At 38.1% G+C, this 15,974-nt stretch overlaps 2 protein-coding genes across 3 annotated transcripts; both read right to left on the bottom strand.

Moving 5' to 3' along the window:
• Nucleotides 1-5,780: 5,780 nt before the first annotated feature.
• On the bottom strand, nucleotides 5,781-10,776 carry gja1b (gap junction protein alpha 1b). The gene is made up of 2 exons (XM_026290662.1): nucleotides 10,626-10,776; nucleotides 5,781-8,594 (listed from the first exon to the last, which is right to left on the bottom strand). The coding sequence occupies exon 2, from the start codon at nucleotides 8,580-8,582 to the stop codon at nucleotides 7,440-7,442; it is 1,143 nt and encodes a 380-aa protein (XP_026146447.1). The 5' UTR covers nucleotides 8,583-8,594; nucleotides 10,626-10,776; the 3' UTR covers nucleotides 5,781-7,439.
• A 578-nt stretch (nucleotides 10,777-11,354) lies between these two features.
• LOC113120694 (gap junction Cx32.2 protein-like) lies at nucleotides 11,355-13,607 on the bottom strand. 2 transcript variants are annotated; one of them, XM_026290659.1, is made up of 3 exons: nucleotides 13,378-13,607; nucleotides 12,900-12,962; nucleotides 11,355-12,520 (listed from the first exon to the last, which is right to left on the bottom strand). In XM_026290659.1, the coding sequence occupies exon 3, from the start codon at nucleotides 12,489-12,491 to the stop codon at nucleotides 11,655-11,657; it is 837 nt and encodes a 278-aa protein (XP_026146444.1). In that variant the 5' UTR covers nucleotides 12,492-12,520; nucleotides 12,900-12,962; nucleotides 13,378-13,607; the 3' UTR covers nucleotides 11,355-11,654. The 2 variants fall into 2 exon arrangements, with proteins under 2 accessions (XP_026146444.1, XP_026146445.1); XM_026290660.1 differs by lacking the exon at nucleotides 12,900-12,962.
• Between the last annotated feature and the right edge of the window lie 2,367 nt (nucleotides 13,608-15,974).

Below are 15,974 nucleotides of genomic sequence, written 5' to 3'. Positions count from 1 at the left end.
GGTTTACCAGTGTTGTTACAAGCAGCTCATGATTTTAAGTATTTAAACTAGCAGCAGTTTCATCTAAAATTTGAATCAGTTTATCATTTCTTTGTGATCAGTTCATTTACTTGGACAGTTCAAATGAACTGATTCGCTATGCTAATCAGGCTAGCCATTGCTACACATAAGAGCATTCTGGAACAGCATGCTCGATTTTTGTGATGTGATAAGAACATTCAAATTTAATGAGCAAGTTCATTTAGAGATCAGCTTCTGAATCAGGAGGAAAAGGGAAACTATTTCCTCTCGTGTGAGCAACAGTGGCCCCTGCCTATACGACAGTTTGAAATCTGCAAATTTGCAGAAGAGCAATGTGATCTTCAGACGGAACAAATGTGCACCTGTGTATAGAGACAGTTTAGATGTGAGATTACGCAGACGTTTAGAAGACAGCCGAGGAAAACTGTGATTCCTCATGAGCTTAGCAAGCTGCAGTGTTACATAAATGAGGAAACCCTCTGTCAGTGAATTGCAACCATCCTCAGTGCTCAAACAGCCATTCATCAAAGCCATGTTATATTACAATGCACATTTTGATATATAATCAAACACACAGTCAACACTGTCTGTTTTTACAATCACACCGGTTTGAGAACCTTGTATGTGCTAGCAGGCAAAATTAAACAAGAACAGTTTAGGAAGTTTGTGGACATGCACTTACGTTTGTTTGTTGAATGTGTCTATAGCAGTTAAACGAGTGCTATGTCATCCTCCCAGAGTACTATTTTTTATTTTTTCATTTCTGTCTTAGCAGCTTGCATACGCCTGAGGAGCACACGTTTCTGCTGATTTCAGAGTTCCTCAGCATCTGAGAGCCACTACTGCCTTGCCAAGTGTGCAGCCAGCAAAAGCGAACATACAAAGCCTAGTTTTTAACAAGGTTGTTAGCTGCTTTAGCATTCCTGATGCGATTGTAAACATGCTTGTGAACTTTTCTGGAGATGGAGAGGCAGTGCAGTGGAGGTATGATCAAGGGCCGCATAGCTTTAGAAAGAAAACCCAAAAGCGTATAGATTCTCACAGGGCTCAAATGTCCTAAACAGCAGTAGTGCAGCACGTCAGATAACAAGAATAACATTATTCTGAGTCCTGAAGTGTCCACAAATAAGAGGGAAGATCCCTCATGTGTCCATGGTGTAAATCTTAAGTGAAGTTTGAATTAATTTATATTTTTAAAAAATAAAATAATTTGCATTAGCATAACAAATTTGCCATCGAGCAAATTTGCCAAACATTTTGCATGTTTATCACACTTTTAATTACAATAAGTGGAATATAAATGCAAAATTAAAATATATATATATTATATTATATATTATATATATATATATATATTTTTTTTTTTTTTTTTATTTATTTTTTTTTTTTTTTTTGCATTTATATTCCTCTTTGTGATACAATTACACAATTATTTTTCAGTCCATGCATTCCCTGAGAATCATGACTATGCTAGTGCAAAACACTTTCCTAACAATAATAATAATAATAATGATAATAAATGCATTCATTATCCATTAATTTAGATTATTATGAAAATGCAATCAAATAAATACATATAAAAAGACATTAGAAATGATCAAATTTAAAACAAAAACACTTTAAGCTGCTTTGATTCAATATGTGTGGTATTCAAAAGTGATACAAAATAATAGGGATGACAACAACAGCGACAATAAATTAAAATCAATTCATTACTTTTTAATGCAGATTGTCATGAACAGCCAATAAAAATAAAATTAAAGTTTTGTGTAGTTTAGCCTACACAAATTCTCATTGCTAAGGGTTAATGCTGTTAATGGCATTTTATGGAGAGGTCTGCTTTAACCTGACCCACTAACTCCTGTAAATCCTCCTTGTTGCAGATGCTCAGAACTTACACTACAGTATGTTCTTTCCCGCTTAGCAGCTGTTTAAGCATCTACAGCCCTCTAAAATTATAGCTATGGCAAATACATATTGCCAAAAGAGCAGTGCTGAAAGTGATTCAGATTGCTGCATTCTTTGAATAGATTCTGGTTACATTCAGGCGAATGAAATATATCTTATTCCCCATTCTTAGAATACTCCTGGCTTGATTTTCCCGATTTGGACCTCTCAGTGGAAAACCGGGGAGCATCTGGCTAAATTTAGAGTAATGACCATAGTCGAAATATTGGACGTTTTGCCGTAAGTGAGAGCTGGTGTGGAAGTGAGGGGAAAAAACGCAGAGTGCTGTTTTGGGGTGATGCATGGAAATATTTTGCTTATGCCAGTCAACCTGCTATTGACTTTGGATGTGGGCTGCATAGTTTCTTCTCTCCTGACCTCTCCATAACCGATGACAAGTCTCGTAATTTTAGCTTCGTTATGGACCCAGCGTGCCCTTCTTTCCGAACCCCATCCACCTCAGTTAGAGGTATCTTGCAGAGTCCTGGTTAACTTTGAAGTCTCTCTTTGAGACGCACAGGAGCCGGCCGCATTAACAATTTAATGGCCTTGACACTAGGACAGGGGAGCCGCTAGTGCTATCAAAACAAAGGTGGCGCTGGGTTACAGAGAGCTGAGTGGACAGTGGCCGGACCGCTGTATAATGCATCCCACATGGCCGACATCCTGCTCCAAAAGTGACACAGACGCATGAACCTCATGTACCTTGAAAAAGAGACTCTGTATCTGTTCTTTCATCAAGGCCTTTGCTGATTCACTCCGGACAGACAGGAATATGCTGCATGTGCACATACGTCATGCAATATTGTTGCTTTTTCCCGCTGCTCATGTTCTGGATTTGCACTTCTTCCTTCCTAATTCTCTTCATCTGCCTCATTTAATTTGCATGCATTCCAGTGCACATCTGTCTGCTTTCTGAAGCCGTGCTCTGTTCTTGATATCTTTTACCGAGATATCAGCTACTCTTCAGTGTGTCTGATTTTTAGTGCTTGTGCTCATTTCCCGTCTTCCATTTCCTTTTTTTGTCTGTGTTTTGAGTCAGTCTCTGGTCTTTTCCTCTGTCTGAGCTATTGAGGGAGCTGAATCTGTCTCTCTCTGCCTTTAAATGTCTGCAAGACAGCTTTTAACAATAAGTGGTTTATGCGCCCTGAAATGAAGGAACATAAAATTATGGCTCTGTGTGTGTGTGTGTGTGTTGAGTGAGAGCAAAAGTATACAGATGAAATATGGCCTGTTGGAGAACCAAACTGCTTGCAAGCAATCAGCAGTCAGTATTTATATACCGTTTTTTTTTTTTTAAGTCACATGATATTTTAGCAAGATAATTGAGCAACTCCACTAAAAACACAGGTGCTTCATACTGATGACTTTTGAATGTAATTGGAAAAGAAATGAACTAAAGGTTAAAAAAAAAGGTTGAATAGTGCTTTCATAATCAGAAACCCATGGTACAACTGTGAGCTTTAATACTCTGCCTTGTTTTGCATGGAAGGAAATGGCAAGGCCTGGGGTCACGTGCCTCAGGTCTTCCTGCAGACATCCTGTGAGTACTACAGAGGCCTAACCTAGCAGGGAGGAGCTCACATGGCCTACGGGCAACATGAATGCACTTTGAATAAACAGCAAAGGAGTAAAACAGGGTAATATATAAGGTGAGACTGAGACTCCTGACAGTGTCAGCTGATGATGCATTGAGAAATGAGAGTAGGAGAGAGTTAAATCCTCTTGCTGACAGAGAGAGTCTATTAGTGCTGAGTTCCTCTGACTCTGTGCATGTTCTCCAGCTTATTAGACATGTTTGGGAGCTGCTCGTCCATGTTTAATAAAACCACAGCTTTTCTCTCAGCAGTCCCGGTCCATCCAGCAGTGGAAAATTTCAAAGAAAAATGCGATGAGGACGAATCCAATTTCTAACCGCACGGAAAGCTGAGACACCATTTGGGATTGGCAGCTCTCGCCATAGTAAAATTGGAAGCATCCTATTGTTTTGCTTTGCTTATGCTTATATAAACAGCAGGGAATGGGCAGATCTCTCAGGAAACATGACTGTGCATGATATCCACAGTGCCTGGAAGTGCAACGCGGCCAGTCCGTGACTGTTGACCAGCTACAAAGTATTGCAGATTTTTCACACCCTGCGCGTTTGATAGCCAGCATTCCACCACTCTAGCTGAGCTCCAGGAAGAGCCGGACCGTTTGCAGGAATCACATGTGATGTTTTAATATACCTATACCTGGAACTGCTGCCATATAGCAGCAGGAGAGAGGTGCATGCAGATATTGAATCACAATTCTGATCTAAGTGCTCTCAGGAAGATAATCATCACACAAACGATGCCTTTTAGAATTACGGCTAAAATTCACCAGAACATTTATTGCAATTTTGCTCTGCATGGCTATCGAGGGGGAAATGGTTTATTTCAGATTGTGAAAGACGTGTCATTAAAAATAAAGTCAGGCGGGTGTCCAATTTAAGATGTTACAAGAGAAGCACAGCAGCTGTTTTTATCAAACATGGGCGACGTTATATTAAAACGTCCATTGGCCATTTTTAGTCAAACTTAGCAGCTTTAACATGGATTCCCAGCACCACCCAGGAGTTGTGGTCTGGGTGGCAGTATGCGCACAGGAAATGTAACTCACACATCGAGCTTTCTAGTAGTCTGTGGGCACAAGCCTGCTGTGTGTCGATTTTGACACTCTTTACTTACGTCCCCATCTTCCTCTATGAAAAAAAAAACTGTACCTCAGACATGTTTATCCATCCCTTGAGCGGTTTCTCTGACGTCCCTTCTGTTTTATTGTTGAAGTATTTTGTGGTTCTAATTGTGACAGCATAAATTGTGAGAGAAAAATCTTTCTTTAAAATGCACTATTATTATATTTTTTACATTTTTTTTTTATTATGGTTTTCGTAAAAGTATTAAGCAGCACAACTGTTTTTAGCATGGATAATCACAACAATTTTTTCTTTAGCAGCAAATCGACATTCGACAAGGATCATGTCACACTGAAGACCGGAGGATCGATGCTGAAAATTAAATTAAATTTTAAACTATATTCAATTTTTTTTTAAATAATTCACAATAATGCTGTTTTATAGTGTTTATAACTTTGAATGGTAATATATGTTTATAAGACACTGGGCTTCAAGTCCTTCTTTTTTTGCATCAGCTGATACTTTTCTTTTATCTTGTCTTGATGAAAACCTGCAGAATTTATCAGTTCAGCCTCTGGTATATGCAAAAGCACTGTGTGATAAATCTGGTTTAAAAAGATCTGCATTAATTAGCACTAGATCAAAGTCTCCTGCTTTTTTTTTTTTTTTTACGTTCTTCTGCTCTAGCCACATGTGGTTCACAGACTCAGCCCAGGCATATGGTTTTATTTAGCTTTGTGGAAAGGTTAAATAGGAAACTTGGATAAGAGAAAAGGCACTGAATCTTTTTATATGATGAAATTTTGAAAGTTTCTGGGGCATTTTAAAACATACATGTAAAAACTTATCAGTCTTATGGTTTGCAAGGTCTTGGCGTAGACGGATCTTGGCTGTTACACTGCGTTTGCCTCTATTAGCTGTTTAAACACAGTGGTTTGTGTAGGGCTAATTCTCTTGAATAAAAAGCCTGCACCAGACTCCTTTAGATACTGGCACCAGACAAATTGCATTGCATTTTTTTTTGTCTTTTCTGATTGTGAGCCACTCACAGGGTGCAAACAAAAAATAAAATGAAATGAGTGAATGTCTATTAGAAACACAGTTTGAGCATTAGTTCGGTCAAATAAAAGAGTTTGACTGAGACACACCAATACAAGATGACAAAGAAAAAAACCTTTATTGGTTAAATTGCTTTTTCACAGATTTTGATTAATGTCTGTTTTTGTTTGATAGCTCGGTTTTTCCACTGTCATGCGCATTGTACAACATTAGATTCCCGTGGAATTACATTACATCAGTTTTGTTCTGATTTATAACCCAATTTGCACTAACTTACCAGATGCAAAATCTTGCCTTAGTCACTCAACATTCCAAACCCAAGGATTCTGTGAGAGCACTGTTTAAGTGTAGCGATTTTATGCCTCGTAGTGTGTTGTAAAATAAATTAGTTACGTGCATAACAGAGAACTTTTCGTCATTTTTTGCATCAAATAACACCCTAGCCAAAATCTCAGTGCAAACACCATTGTAGCTGAAAAATCCATGAGCCTCTGCAAATGAGTACCAATGAACTATGATGCACAATTTGAAAAATCAAAAGAAAGAATGTCCATAATGAAATTGAATCTATTAGTGTTTGGTAGTTGTGGAGCTACGCTGGCATATATCTCTTAATATAACTGACTAAATATTAGTCCAGCTCTAAAAGCAGTCTTCTAAAAAAAAACAAAAAAATAAAACTCACATTTGTGACATGGTTAGCTTGATTTACAGTACTAAAACTCTATCTCTCAAGCAGCAATGATTACATTGAGTTAAAAAGGTCATTCACTTCAGAGTTAAGACGTTAATTCTACTTATTCTAATTCAAAACTAGTTCATTCCGTCTGCCCTCCAAAAAGAAACAAAAAGGAAATTAAAATGGATTTTATTTTTAAGAGAACAAAAACAAGGCCTTTCTCTCGCACACTATTAAAGAAAATTTCATTAAAAATCTAAATGCCGAAAAGAAAATGAAGCCGCGTAACAGTGGGTACAGCAGCTCAGTCCACAAATAGACATTTCTGTCTCATACCACCACCCAGAAATCAACAAATATCATCAACTAACAGAAACCAACACCACATAAATTCAAAGTTTATCAGGAAAATGACGGTCCACTATGATTAATCAAAAATAAATGTATTTGCTGATGAATGTATTGCTGAAATTTGGATTATTGTCAATAAATATGCACTTGGATGGTATTAATTATGTAGCCATGACCTTGAGTAGTAGTCAATCTTCATCTAGTGGTGGATGTCCTGTTAATGGTAATGAATAAATAAATATTAATTTGTGACTGTGAACACTCTGTTGGACGATGTGGATTTGAGGTCATGTGATGTAATAACCGGGATGGCCTGTAGGGGGGTTAAAACACAAATCTACAACTACTGTAAGAGTGCAACTTGTTAAAATGGAATTGTTGTGTGGCATTTTAATAAACCCAATACTAGTAAGCACATCAAAATCAATCACATCACCAAGGCATATTCTGGTGGGCAGAATTGAGAGATGCGCCAGGTATGGCCCCGTCTGTGCCCCTTCCGAGTCCCCGCTGGCTGATCGGTTGTTAGGACATGTTAGCTCTGCTAGTTTCAACATCATTATTAATGAATAGTACCTCCAGCAGTGTGAGTAATTTTATGTCTCTGTATCGACTAGAGTCAAGAGTGAGGAACTTGTGCGGATGAAGCCCCACCCCCTCAGTACAGGAAATGAGCGTGTCTCATTGCCTGGGTCAGTCCTCTAGTGTCGTGATGTGGCACAGCTAGACGTCCAGGTCATCAGGCCTCGCTCGACTGCTCATTCGGCTGCTGGCACGGCTGCATGGCCGAGCGTCTATCAACGCCAGCGGCTGCAGCTCGTGGCCCGGTGTCAGTTTCTTGTGCTCGTGAGTGTCGTCAGGGTATTCGAAGGCCTGAGCGTGCGAATTGGAGATGGTGCTGCCGTTCTGGCCCAGACGGTTCTGTTCTGTGCTGTAGTTGGCCCAGTTCTGCTCGTTGGCCTGCTTGTTGTAATTGCGACAAGAGTTGGTCCGCTCGCCGGTGGCTAGCTTGTAGCCCGGAGGCGACATTGGCGAGAGTGGCGCGGTCGGCGAGGAGCAGCCGTTGTAGTAGGCGTATTTGGTCGTGGACAGTTCCTTCGGCGTGGGGCTCAGGGTGCCGGTGGGGAACTGGTTTTGGCGGCCTTTCACGCGGTCCTTGATCCGTTTGAAGAGCACGTAGACGAGCTCGATGATGTTGAGCAAAAGTGACACGAGCGAAACCACCAGCATGAAGACAATGAAGATGGTCTTCTCCGTGGGGCGGGAGAGGAAACAGTCCACCCGATGGGGGCAAGGCGAGCGCTCGCACGTGTACACGGCGGCCAGGCTGAAGCCGTAGATGTACCACTGGAGCAACAGGAAGCCCACCTCAAAGATGGACTTGAAAAGGATGCTGACGATGTAGGTGCGCAGCAGGGCACCCTTCATCTTCACCTTGCCGTGCTCCTCCAGGCCATGCTTGAACTTCTTGAGCTCTATCTTCTTGAGATGGAGCTCGACGTCACCGCCGTCGTTCTGCACGGCCTTCAGCTCCTCCTCCCTGCGGTTGAGCTTCTCCTCCTTGCGCATCAGATAGAAAACGTGCGCCAGGTACAGGAGCGTCGGCGTGGACACGAAGATGATCTGAAGCACCCAGAAGCGCACGTGCGAGATGGGGAACGATTTGTCATAGCAGACGTTCTCGCAACCGGGCTGCTGGGTATTGCACTTGAAAGCGGACTGCTCGTCACCCCAGGCCGACTCCACTGCCGTTCCCAGAACTAGGATCCGGAAGATGAAGAGCACAGAGAGCCAGATTTTCCCTCCGGCTGTGGAGTAGGCCTGCACCTTGTCAAGAAGTCTTCCCAATGCACTCCAGTCACCCATCTTGAGGGAGTTCTAGTGGAAAATAGAAAGCTGAGATGTAACAAAATGTATTTAGACACTTTTGGAGACTTCAGTGACACTTGTATGCCTGAATATCATCGCATTAGATGCAAAATACCAAAGTGACATGTCTGAACGGATAATATTTCACTTTGATTTTTTTTCTGTCATTTTTAATCAAACAGTCCATCACTTTTAGTGGATGTCATATTCGTATATACAAACAGACACACATACACACACATTTGTTTCTGTGAATTGAGGTGAATTTCCATAGACTTCTATTACTTTTATACTCACCAAACTATATTTTTATCCCTTAACCCTAAACCTTCCCCTTACAGAAAACCTGTTTGCATTGTTACACTTTCAGATAAACATAATTTTATATTTTTTTTTATATTTTTCCCTTCCTCGTGGGGACCGCAAAATTTCAGGTTTTACTATCCTTGTGGGAATATCCACATCCATTCGGTCCTTAAACAAGCACACACACACACACACACACACACACACACACACACACACACACACACACACACACACATACATATAGTTATGTAATGCAAAGCAAGTGGCCACATGTAGTGTATTTTCCTGTACATGAAGCACATGATGAAAGTGTTAGTTTCAGCACCTGCTGAGGATGTTATTATGAAAATAATCATGACAGTGACCTCAAGATTATCATAATATAAACTACACCTGGTCTCAGATAGCTCAGATAACAAACATGTGGCTCACACACGGAGGGGTTCGGTTTGAGGTTGTAAAGATAACTGCCAGCAATGCGAGGATGTGCCGTCTTTTGCTTTGTGAAATACAGTATCTCAAGCAATTGCTACCATGACAGAAAGTGGCTCATTAACTGCTGATCAAAACCTTTTAAATGCCATGAAGAAAACATGACTAAGCTTCTAGGAAAACTGAGAATTTAAAGATCCTTGTTTATTTAGCAAGATGTTGGTCCCTCCAGTCACATCAGAGATGTTTAAATAATGAACAATAACATTCACTTGAAATCTGAATAGAATTGGGCTGCAAGTCTTTGATTAAATCCTCTGCGCCGCATGGAAAATCAAATATCATAAGGAACTGTTTAAAAAGTTCTAAAGAACCGCCTGATTCATGTGGTGCAGGCATGAAGCAGAGCATCACTTCAATATCCTGGACAATTTGTGGGTCTCGTGGCACTAATAAAAAGTTTAAATGGAGTATGTGGAATGTAGGCTATATTATAACACTGTTAAAAGTACATAAAGACTTTAATTTGTGTCTTCAATAGCTCAATGTCACATTCTACTGAATTTTGATCTTTATATAGTAAAGTATATAGAATAATAACTGTTTGTTGCATTTATTTAAACACATAAAAATCAAAGTTGTCATTACATCCACTGCACAAAATAATGTAGGAATGTTTGGGACTTATAGGTTAAAGTCCTGCCACAATCAAGCCGCTTAACATTGTATTGAGGGACTGAACAGCGCCCCCTACTTGGCAGATTTCAGGCGAAACGGATCGGTTTTTTTTTCACCAGAAAGTCCTATTACAGTTCTAAAAACAAAAGAAGAAAAGACCCACAGTTGTTTTTCGTCGTATTTTATGAGAAAAAACTGTTGTTATAATTAGTTCCTATTAAATTAATGGTTTTGATACCTGTTTACGTTTTTCTTCAAAACGTTTTGCCACACACAAAGTTTTTCTTTTTTTTAATGTCTGTTATTTATTTATTTTTTTAAATTACTGAAATGCCTTTTAAATGAGCTATTTTTCCCCGAGCGTGAATAAAATTCGAAAATATGATAGACTGAACCATGTCACTATAATTTATTTTCATAAGATTTACGATAATCACATGAACTTCTGAACTCAAATGTTACGTTCAAATGTAATATGATAAGAGGCATTTAAAACGTAAACACTCTTTAAAAGTAACTTTCCATTGTGTTGCTCAGTTCTGCATATTAGTGCCGCTATGAATAAATAAATAAATAAATAAAAAGTTCTGAAAAGTCTTAAGACTTTCTGTAAAAACTTACATGGAGAGCAGTAAATAGAGGAGAGCCCTGTTATGGACTTACTCCGTCACTCCGAAGATCAGTCACCAAATCCAAGTAAGCGACTATGGAGAAACTGAGGAACACTTGTCAAACTTTCCCTGCTTATAAGAGACTCAGAGGGAAGAGAGTGGAAAGCAGACGCACAAAAAGTTTGGCAAGGTCACATGACTGGGTACGTCACAAGAAAGAGTTTTTGGATCCTCCTCACGCACTCTTTAGCTTGGTGAACTCAGACGAACAAATGTTTCTCTCGGAAAACTTGTTTTATAAACAAAAATTGACAATGATGATACAATATAAATTGCATATTAATAAATATCGCATACTATAATGGCATTTCTAACGTGATTGAATCGTTAAAGCAGTAGCAGTCGGGAATTTCCATGATTATCCGAATTTAATAGACCCTAAAAGGGAACATTTGATAGCCTACCTTAGAGAATATAAATATATGTCTATAAAAAAAAAAAAAAAAAAAACATTATTCTTGTTTACTGCTGTTTTAATTTGACATATTCAGTAAATATTAAAAGTAATTTAAGTGTTGTAATATGATAAATATTTAATATAAAATATATTATAAATAAACGTATAGTGTTAAATATTACACAATCATGTGCGTGTGTATTTGCATGTTTATTAATAATTTAATATATTTCTTCTTGATGTCCCTTCTGTATAAGAAAACAACTGATAAACATTCATTTATTTAGTTATCTTACAATGTTTATTCTTAGTGCACAAAATAAAAGGTTGTTTATACATATTTCGTGTTGCATTGCTAAAAAAAACATTAAAAAGGAAAAACTCAGACAAAAAAAAATGGCCTTGTAGTGACAGAAGTTAGGGGTTAGTGAGTGCATCTCAAGAAGTTTACAGCACCATCTAGTGTTCTTTTTAGCAAAAAATACTTTTTTTTTTCTTTTTTTTTTTCATAAGCTCTGTTGGATATACAAAGTTGAATATGTAAGTTATGTGCATTTCATGTTACCACAATGACTTCTTGCCCTATGGCTCAGATTCTGCTTCATCATGGCTGCCTTTGCTTTGAGCCAATCTTTTCTGAAAGGCCATGTTTAACTCATTGTGTCTCATAGAATGAGCCGAATCAAGTTCTGCTGAAAAAGGTGAAGGATAATGGGAATCACCAGCATACGTTACATTTCTATATTTCTTATTTCTCCCACTTATCCTCTTACAAAGCAAATAGAAGATTTCTAGAACATTTAAGGCCAGAGACACACATGCCACCACCAACATGAAGATAATGAAGATGGTTTTCTCTGTGGGTCTAGAAATGAAACACTCTGTCTCCACCGTACATGGCGACTGCTTACAGTGGAACTTGCGCTCCATAATAAATCCAAACAGATAATACTGGCCAACGATGAAAGCCACCTCAATAATGATTTTAATAAACAGCTGGGTCAAGTAACTACCCAGCATGCTTCCTTTGATTTCAACCTTCCCTTTTTCATTCGTATATTTTGGAGACTTTGACATCGGGTTTCTTTTCTGCTCCTCTCTCAGTTTTTTCTCCTGGTGGATGACGTGCACCACGTGGCCCAGATACACCAAAGTTGGAGTGGAAACGAAAATGATCTGCATGACCCAGAAGCGAATGTGAGAGATGGGGAACTTCCAGTCGTAGCACAAGCTTTCGCAACCAGGCGTGTTGGTGTTGCACACTAAGTTGGATCGCTCATCACCCCACACGTTCTCCGCTCCTGCTCCCAGCACCAGGATCCTGAAGATGAAGAGGATGCTCATCCAGATCTTGCCGATGACGGTGGAGTGGGACTGTACTTTGTCCAGTAAAGCTGAGAGGAATCCCCAATCTCCCATGATTGTGTACTCAGTTGCTCAGGGCTTCCCTGGAGGATAAACAGCAGATTTACACTGAAGTGTCCACAATAGCTTTCTACATAACACCATGGAGATCAAAACTATATAGAGGAGGTCTTTTTTTCCAACTTTTTTGTTTTTTATTCTTCGTTATGAGCAATCTATGTTCTTGTTATAGTCAAAAAGGCAAAGGAATATGTAAATTGTCACCTTAAGACCACCATGAACATTACAGAGCAAATCAACAATACAGACCTGATCAAATCTACAACAGCACTTACAGCAACTGAGATTTTTTAATAGACTACTGCACACGGACCATTTTGCTTCTGCTTTCACTTTGCCAATATATTTCTACTTTATTGAAAGAGCTTGCTCTACATCTGATCTCTTAAACTTCATACTCACCAAATGATATTATGGAGAATAAATGCTGTCTTGTAATCTCAGAGTACTGTATTTGTTGCCACCCTATAAAAATATAAAATCATAATTACGGTTTAGAACAAGATCTCTTTTTTCAGAATCTTCTGAAATCAAAGTTTCGGTTTATTGACAAATTAATGAATAAATAATTGAAAAATAAATGAATATAAACTTATTCCATTTAAGATATTAAAATAGTTTTAACTGTAGAATATTTAAAATGTATTTCATTTGATAAAAAAAAAAATAACTTAATCTGAATGATTTAAATACATTTGATATTTAAGACTCAATAATCTGAAGAAAAGTTACTTTTGAGTGATGTTTCTAAAACGTATAGGATTTAATGATATAAAAGAATGCATATCTAAATTCTTTTATATATAAATATATTTAAAGAATTTAAGGATAAGATTGGGAATGCAGTTACTTACTCCAACAAATTCCAAAATATTCTTACCTGAACAAATGGATCCGGACGGTAATTTCCCGTAATGCTCTAACTGCTACAAATGATCCTAAATATTATTTTAACATTATTTATAAGCATGTATTTAAATTAACAAACTTCCTTATTCAGCTTCCTGAAATTTAAAATCAATTCCAAAACAAAACGAGATCACATGCAGACTCTCAGACAAGACTTAACCGTTTCAATCAATCATCTTCTCTCTGTAAAATGTGATTAACATATATGTGAAGGGACACTGGATGCTCCACCCATCTGTATGATAAGAAAACCAGTAAATCCAGACAATTCCACTTCTCTTTTCTACATCATGACCAATTCAGCACTTTATTTTGGAGTACACTTTCACACACTTACGAAATTCAGCGCAATCGGCAGCTTCGTTTACATTATGTCGCTAAGTGGAAGCGGCGTCTCTACGTGATGGTGGTGGTGTAGTGGCAACAGATCAAGCCTGGTAAGGTTGCTGGGTTTGAGTCCCATGAGGAACAATCACTATGGCCTTGAGAAGACACTTAACCACTGCTTTTTTTCTGTCCTGAACAAAAAAATAAAAATGTAGGCTAAATTAATGCAAATGAACAATATGTTCACACTTTTACATTTACATGCTTTATTGATAAGTATGCAAAATAATTTATATTTACCTTGATTTTCTTAAGCTCTTCACTGACACAGTGTATGGTGTATGTACACTGATTTTTTTTTTTTTTTTTTTTTTGTACAAAAATAAAATAAATAAATAAATGAGGTGATCTAACTTTTGAGAAAACTGGTGCCAAACTTGGTAATTGTGTTGAAACTGGTGTTACAACTGAGTAAGAGTCATAATTTGTGAAATAGAGTATATATTTCACACACACACAATTGAACTCTTATCAATTTTGATCATTTTAAATGACATATGTTATAATGAAACCTTTAAATCTGTTAGTTTTAATTAAATGACAATAATAAATCAACCTAACAATTAAAAGGAATTTTAAATAAAAAGCACCATTCATATTACTTTGCCTAATTAGAAACACGCCTTTATGAATCCCAACATTTAATTCATGAAATATGGAGGAAAACATATATTTATAATTTTCTGCACAAACAACTTGACCCTGACAACCTCTTTCAAGTGAATCCCCCCAGTAAAAAGGAGTTTTATTTCTCAAGAATTGGACTTCTTGTTTAGTTGTGGTAACTGTGGGAGAGATATTTGTGGATAGTCATCGTCACAGTGAACTTTTAGTCTGTCTCGAGTCTCTGAGTAATCTTATGAAACACTGAAGTGAGATCTAGGGGACAACTACGGGACATAAATAACGAACATTTTTACACTTGGGATCTGAAAAACTTCATTTCACCACATGCACACATCCATACCCAGCACAAAAATGTTGGAGCAGTTATGATCATTTTTGAAAATGTATGTTTGTGAGTTTGTGCAGTTTACATTGCAGAACAAAACGTCAACGTATCATCAAGTTATGTTTATCACAGGCTTTATTTTACTAAAAAAAAGGAAAAACCCCATTTTAAAACCCCATAGGCAGATCTCGAAGGAACCCGCAGCAAATTAATCTTCTGGGTTCTGAATTCATAGTTCCCCTACTCTATTATCCTTTGCGGGCAACTTGATTGACAGGTGATCTGACCAATCATAACCCATAATTTAACATTTTTGTCTGACAAACAAACCAGACCAGACCAGAGAGATTAATGTCAGTGAACTTGAAAAATGTTGTGTATTGTTGCCTTTCCACAGACATTCCACATGATACCTTCTTATCATTCATGTTTATTTCATGCTACAACTAGTATAGAGGAAGACGTGATCACTTCACGTGCCGCTTTAACTGAGGCACTAACTTTTCTAACTATTCGAGTCGCTTAAGGCCATTTTTTGTATTTTTATTCATCACATATTTTCTTAATTTCTGTATAAATTAAGGATTATTCTAATATGTCCTTAACAGTTAGCCTATTTAATGTAATTGCAGGATATTTTTTCAAGTTTGAGGTTGTCACTAAATCATGAGTAGCTAGACTGATAAGTTACAGGTTCAAAGTAGCTTCTCCAACACATGGTTCTTTCAGATGCACAAACTTGGTCAAAAATGGATGACAACAACAGCAGCAGCAACAAAACAAAAGACACGTCTCATTTAAAATTAAAATCCCTGTTGCACCACACCCAAACTACATCTCCCATGAGTCACTGCATCACAATCACCTTGCCACACCTGCACCTCATTCATCAGCCAATTTCCTTGCCACACCTGCACCTCATTTACACACACATATTAGCACCACAATCACTCTCCCTCACTGCGAACTCTTGTTTAGCCCTGTCTACATTTCTGAGAGTTTTCCCCCTGTGTTTGTTATTTTTGTTTGGACCTTTGGACTGTGTATTCCGACTCTGATTCTATGCTGCCCGTCCCGATGTCTGCTTATTTCTGGTTACGATTCTGGTTATCCCTGACACACCTGACGCCATTCCTGATCAATTGGAATTGCAATTGGATCCGAAAGTCTCTGACTCTCTCTTCGTAACAATAAGACTCCACTTGAGCAGGACAAAGCAATCATTCAGT

Source organism: Carassius auratus, chromosome 20, assembly GCF_003368295.1.
Source record: "Carassius auratus strain Wakin chromosome 20, ASM336829v1, whole genome shotgun sequence".
Lineage (NCBI taxonomy): Eukaryota > Metazoa > Chordata > Actinopteri > Cypriniformes > Cyprinidae > Carassius > Carassius auratus.
Note: the sequence above shows the minus strand (reverse complement) of the source record. Positions and strands in the feature narration are given on the sequence as shown.

What these genes read in the sequence shown, in the direction of transcription:
- gja1b (XM_026290662.1), bottom strand. Translation starts at nt 8,582, where the DNA reads ATGGGTGACTGGAGTGCATTGGGAAGACTTCTTGACAAGGTGCAGGCC.
- LOC113120694 (XM_026290659.1), bottom strand. Translation starts at nt 12,491, where the DNA reads ATGGGAGATTGGGGATTCCTCTCAGCTTTACTGGACAAAGTACAGTCC.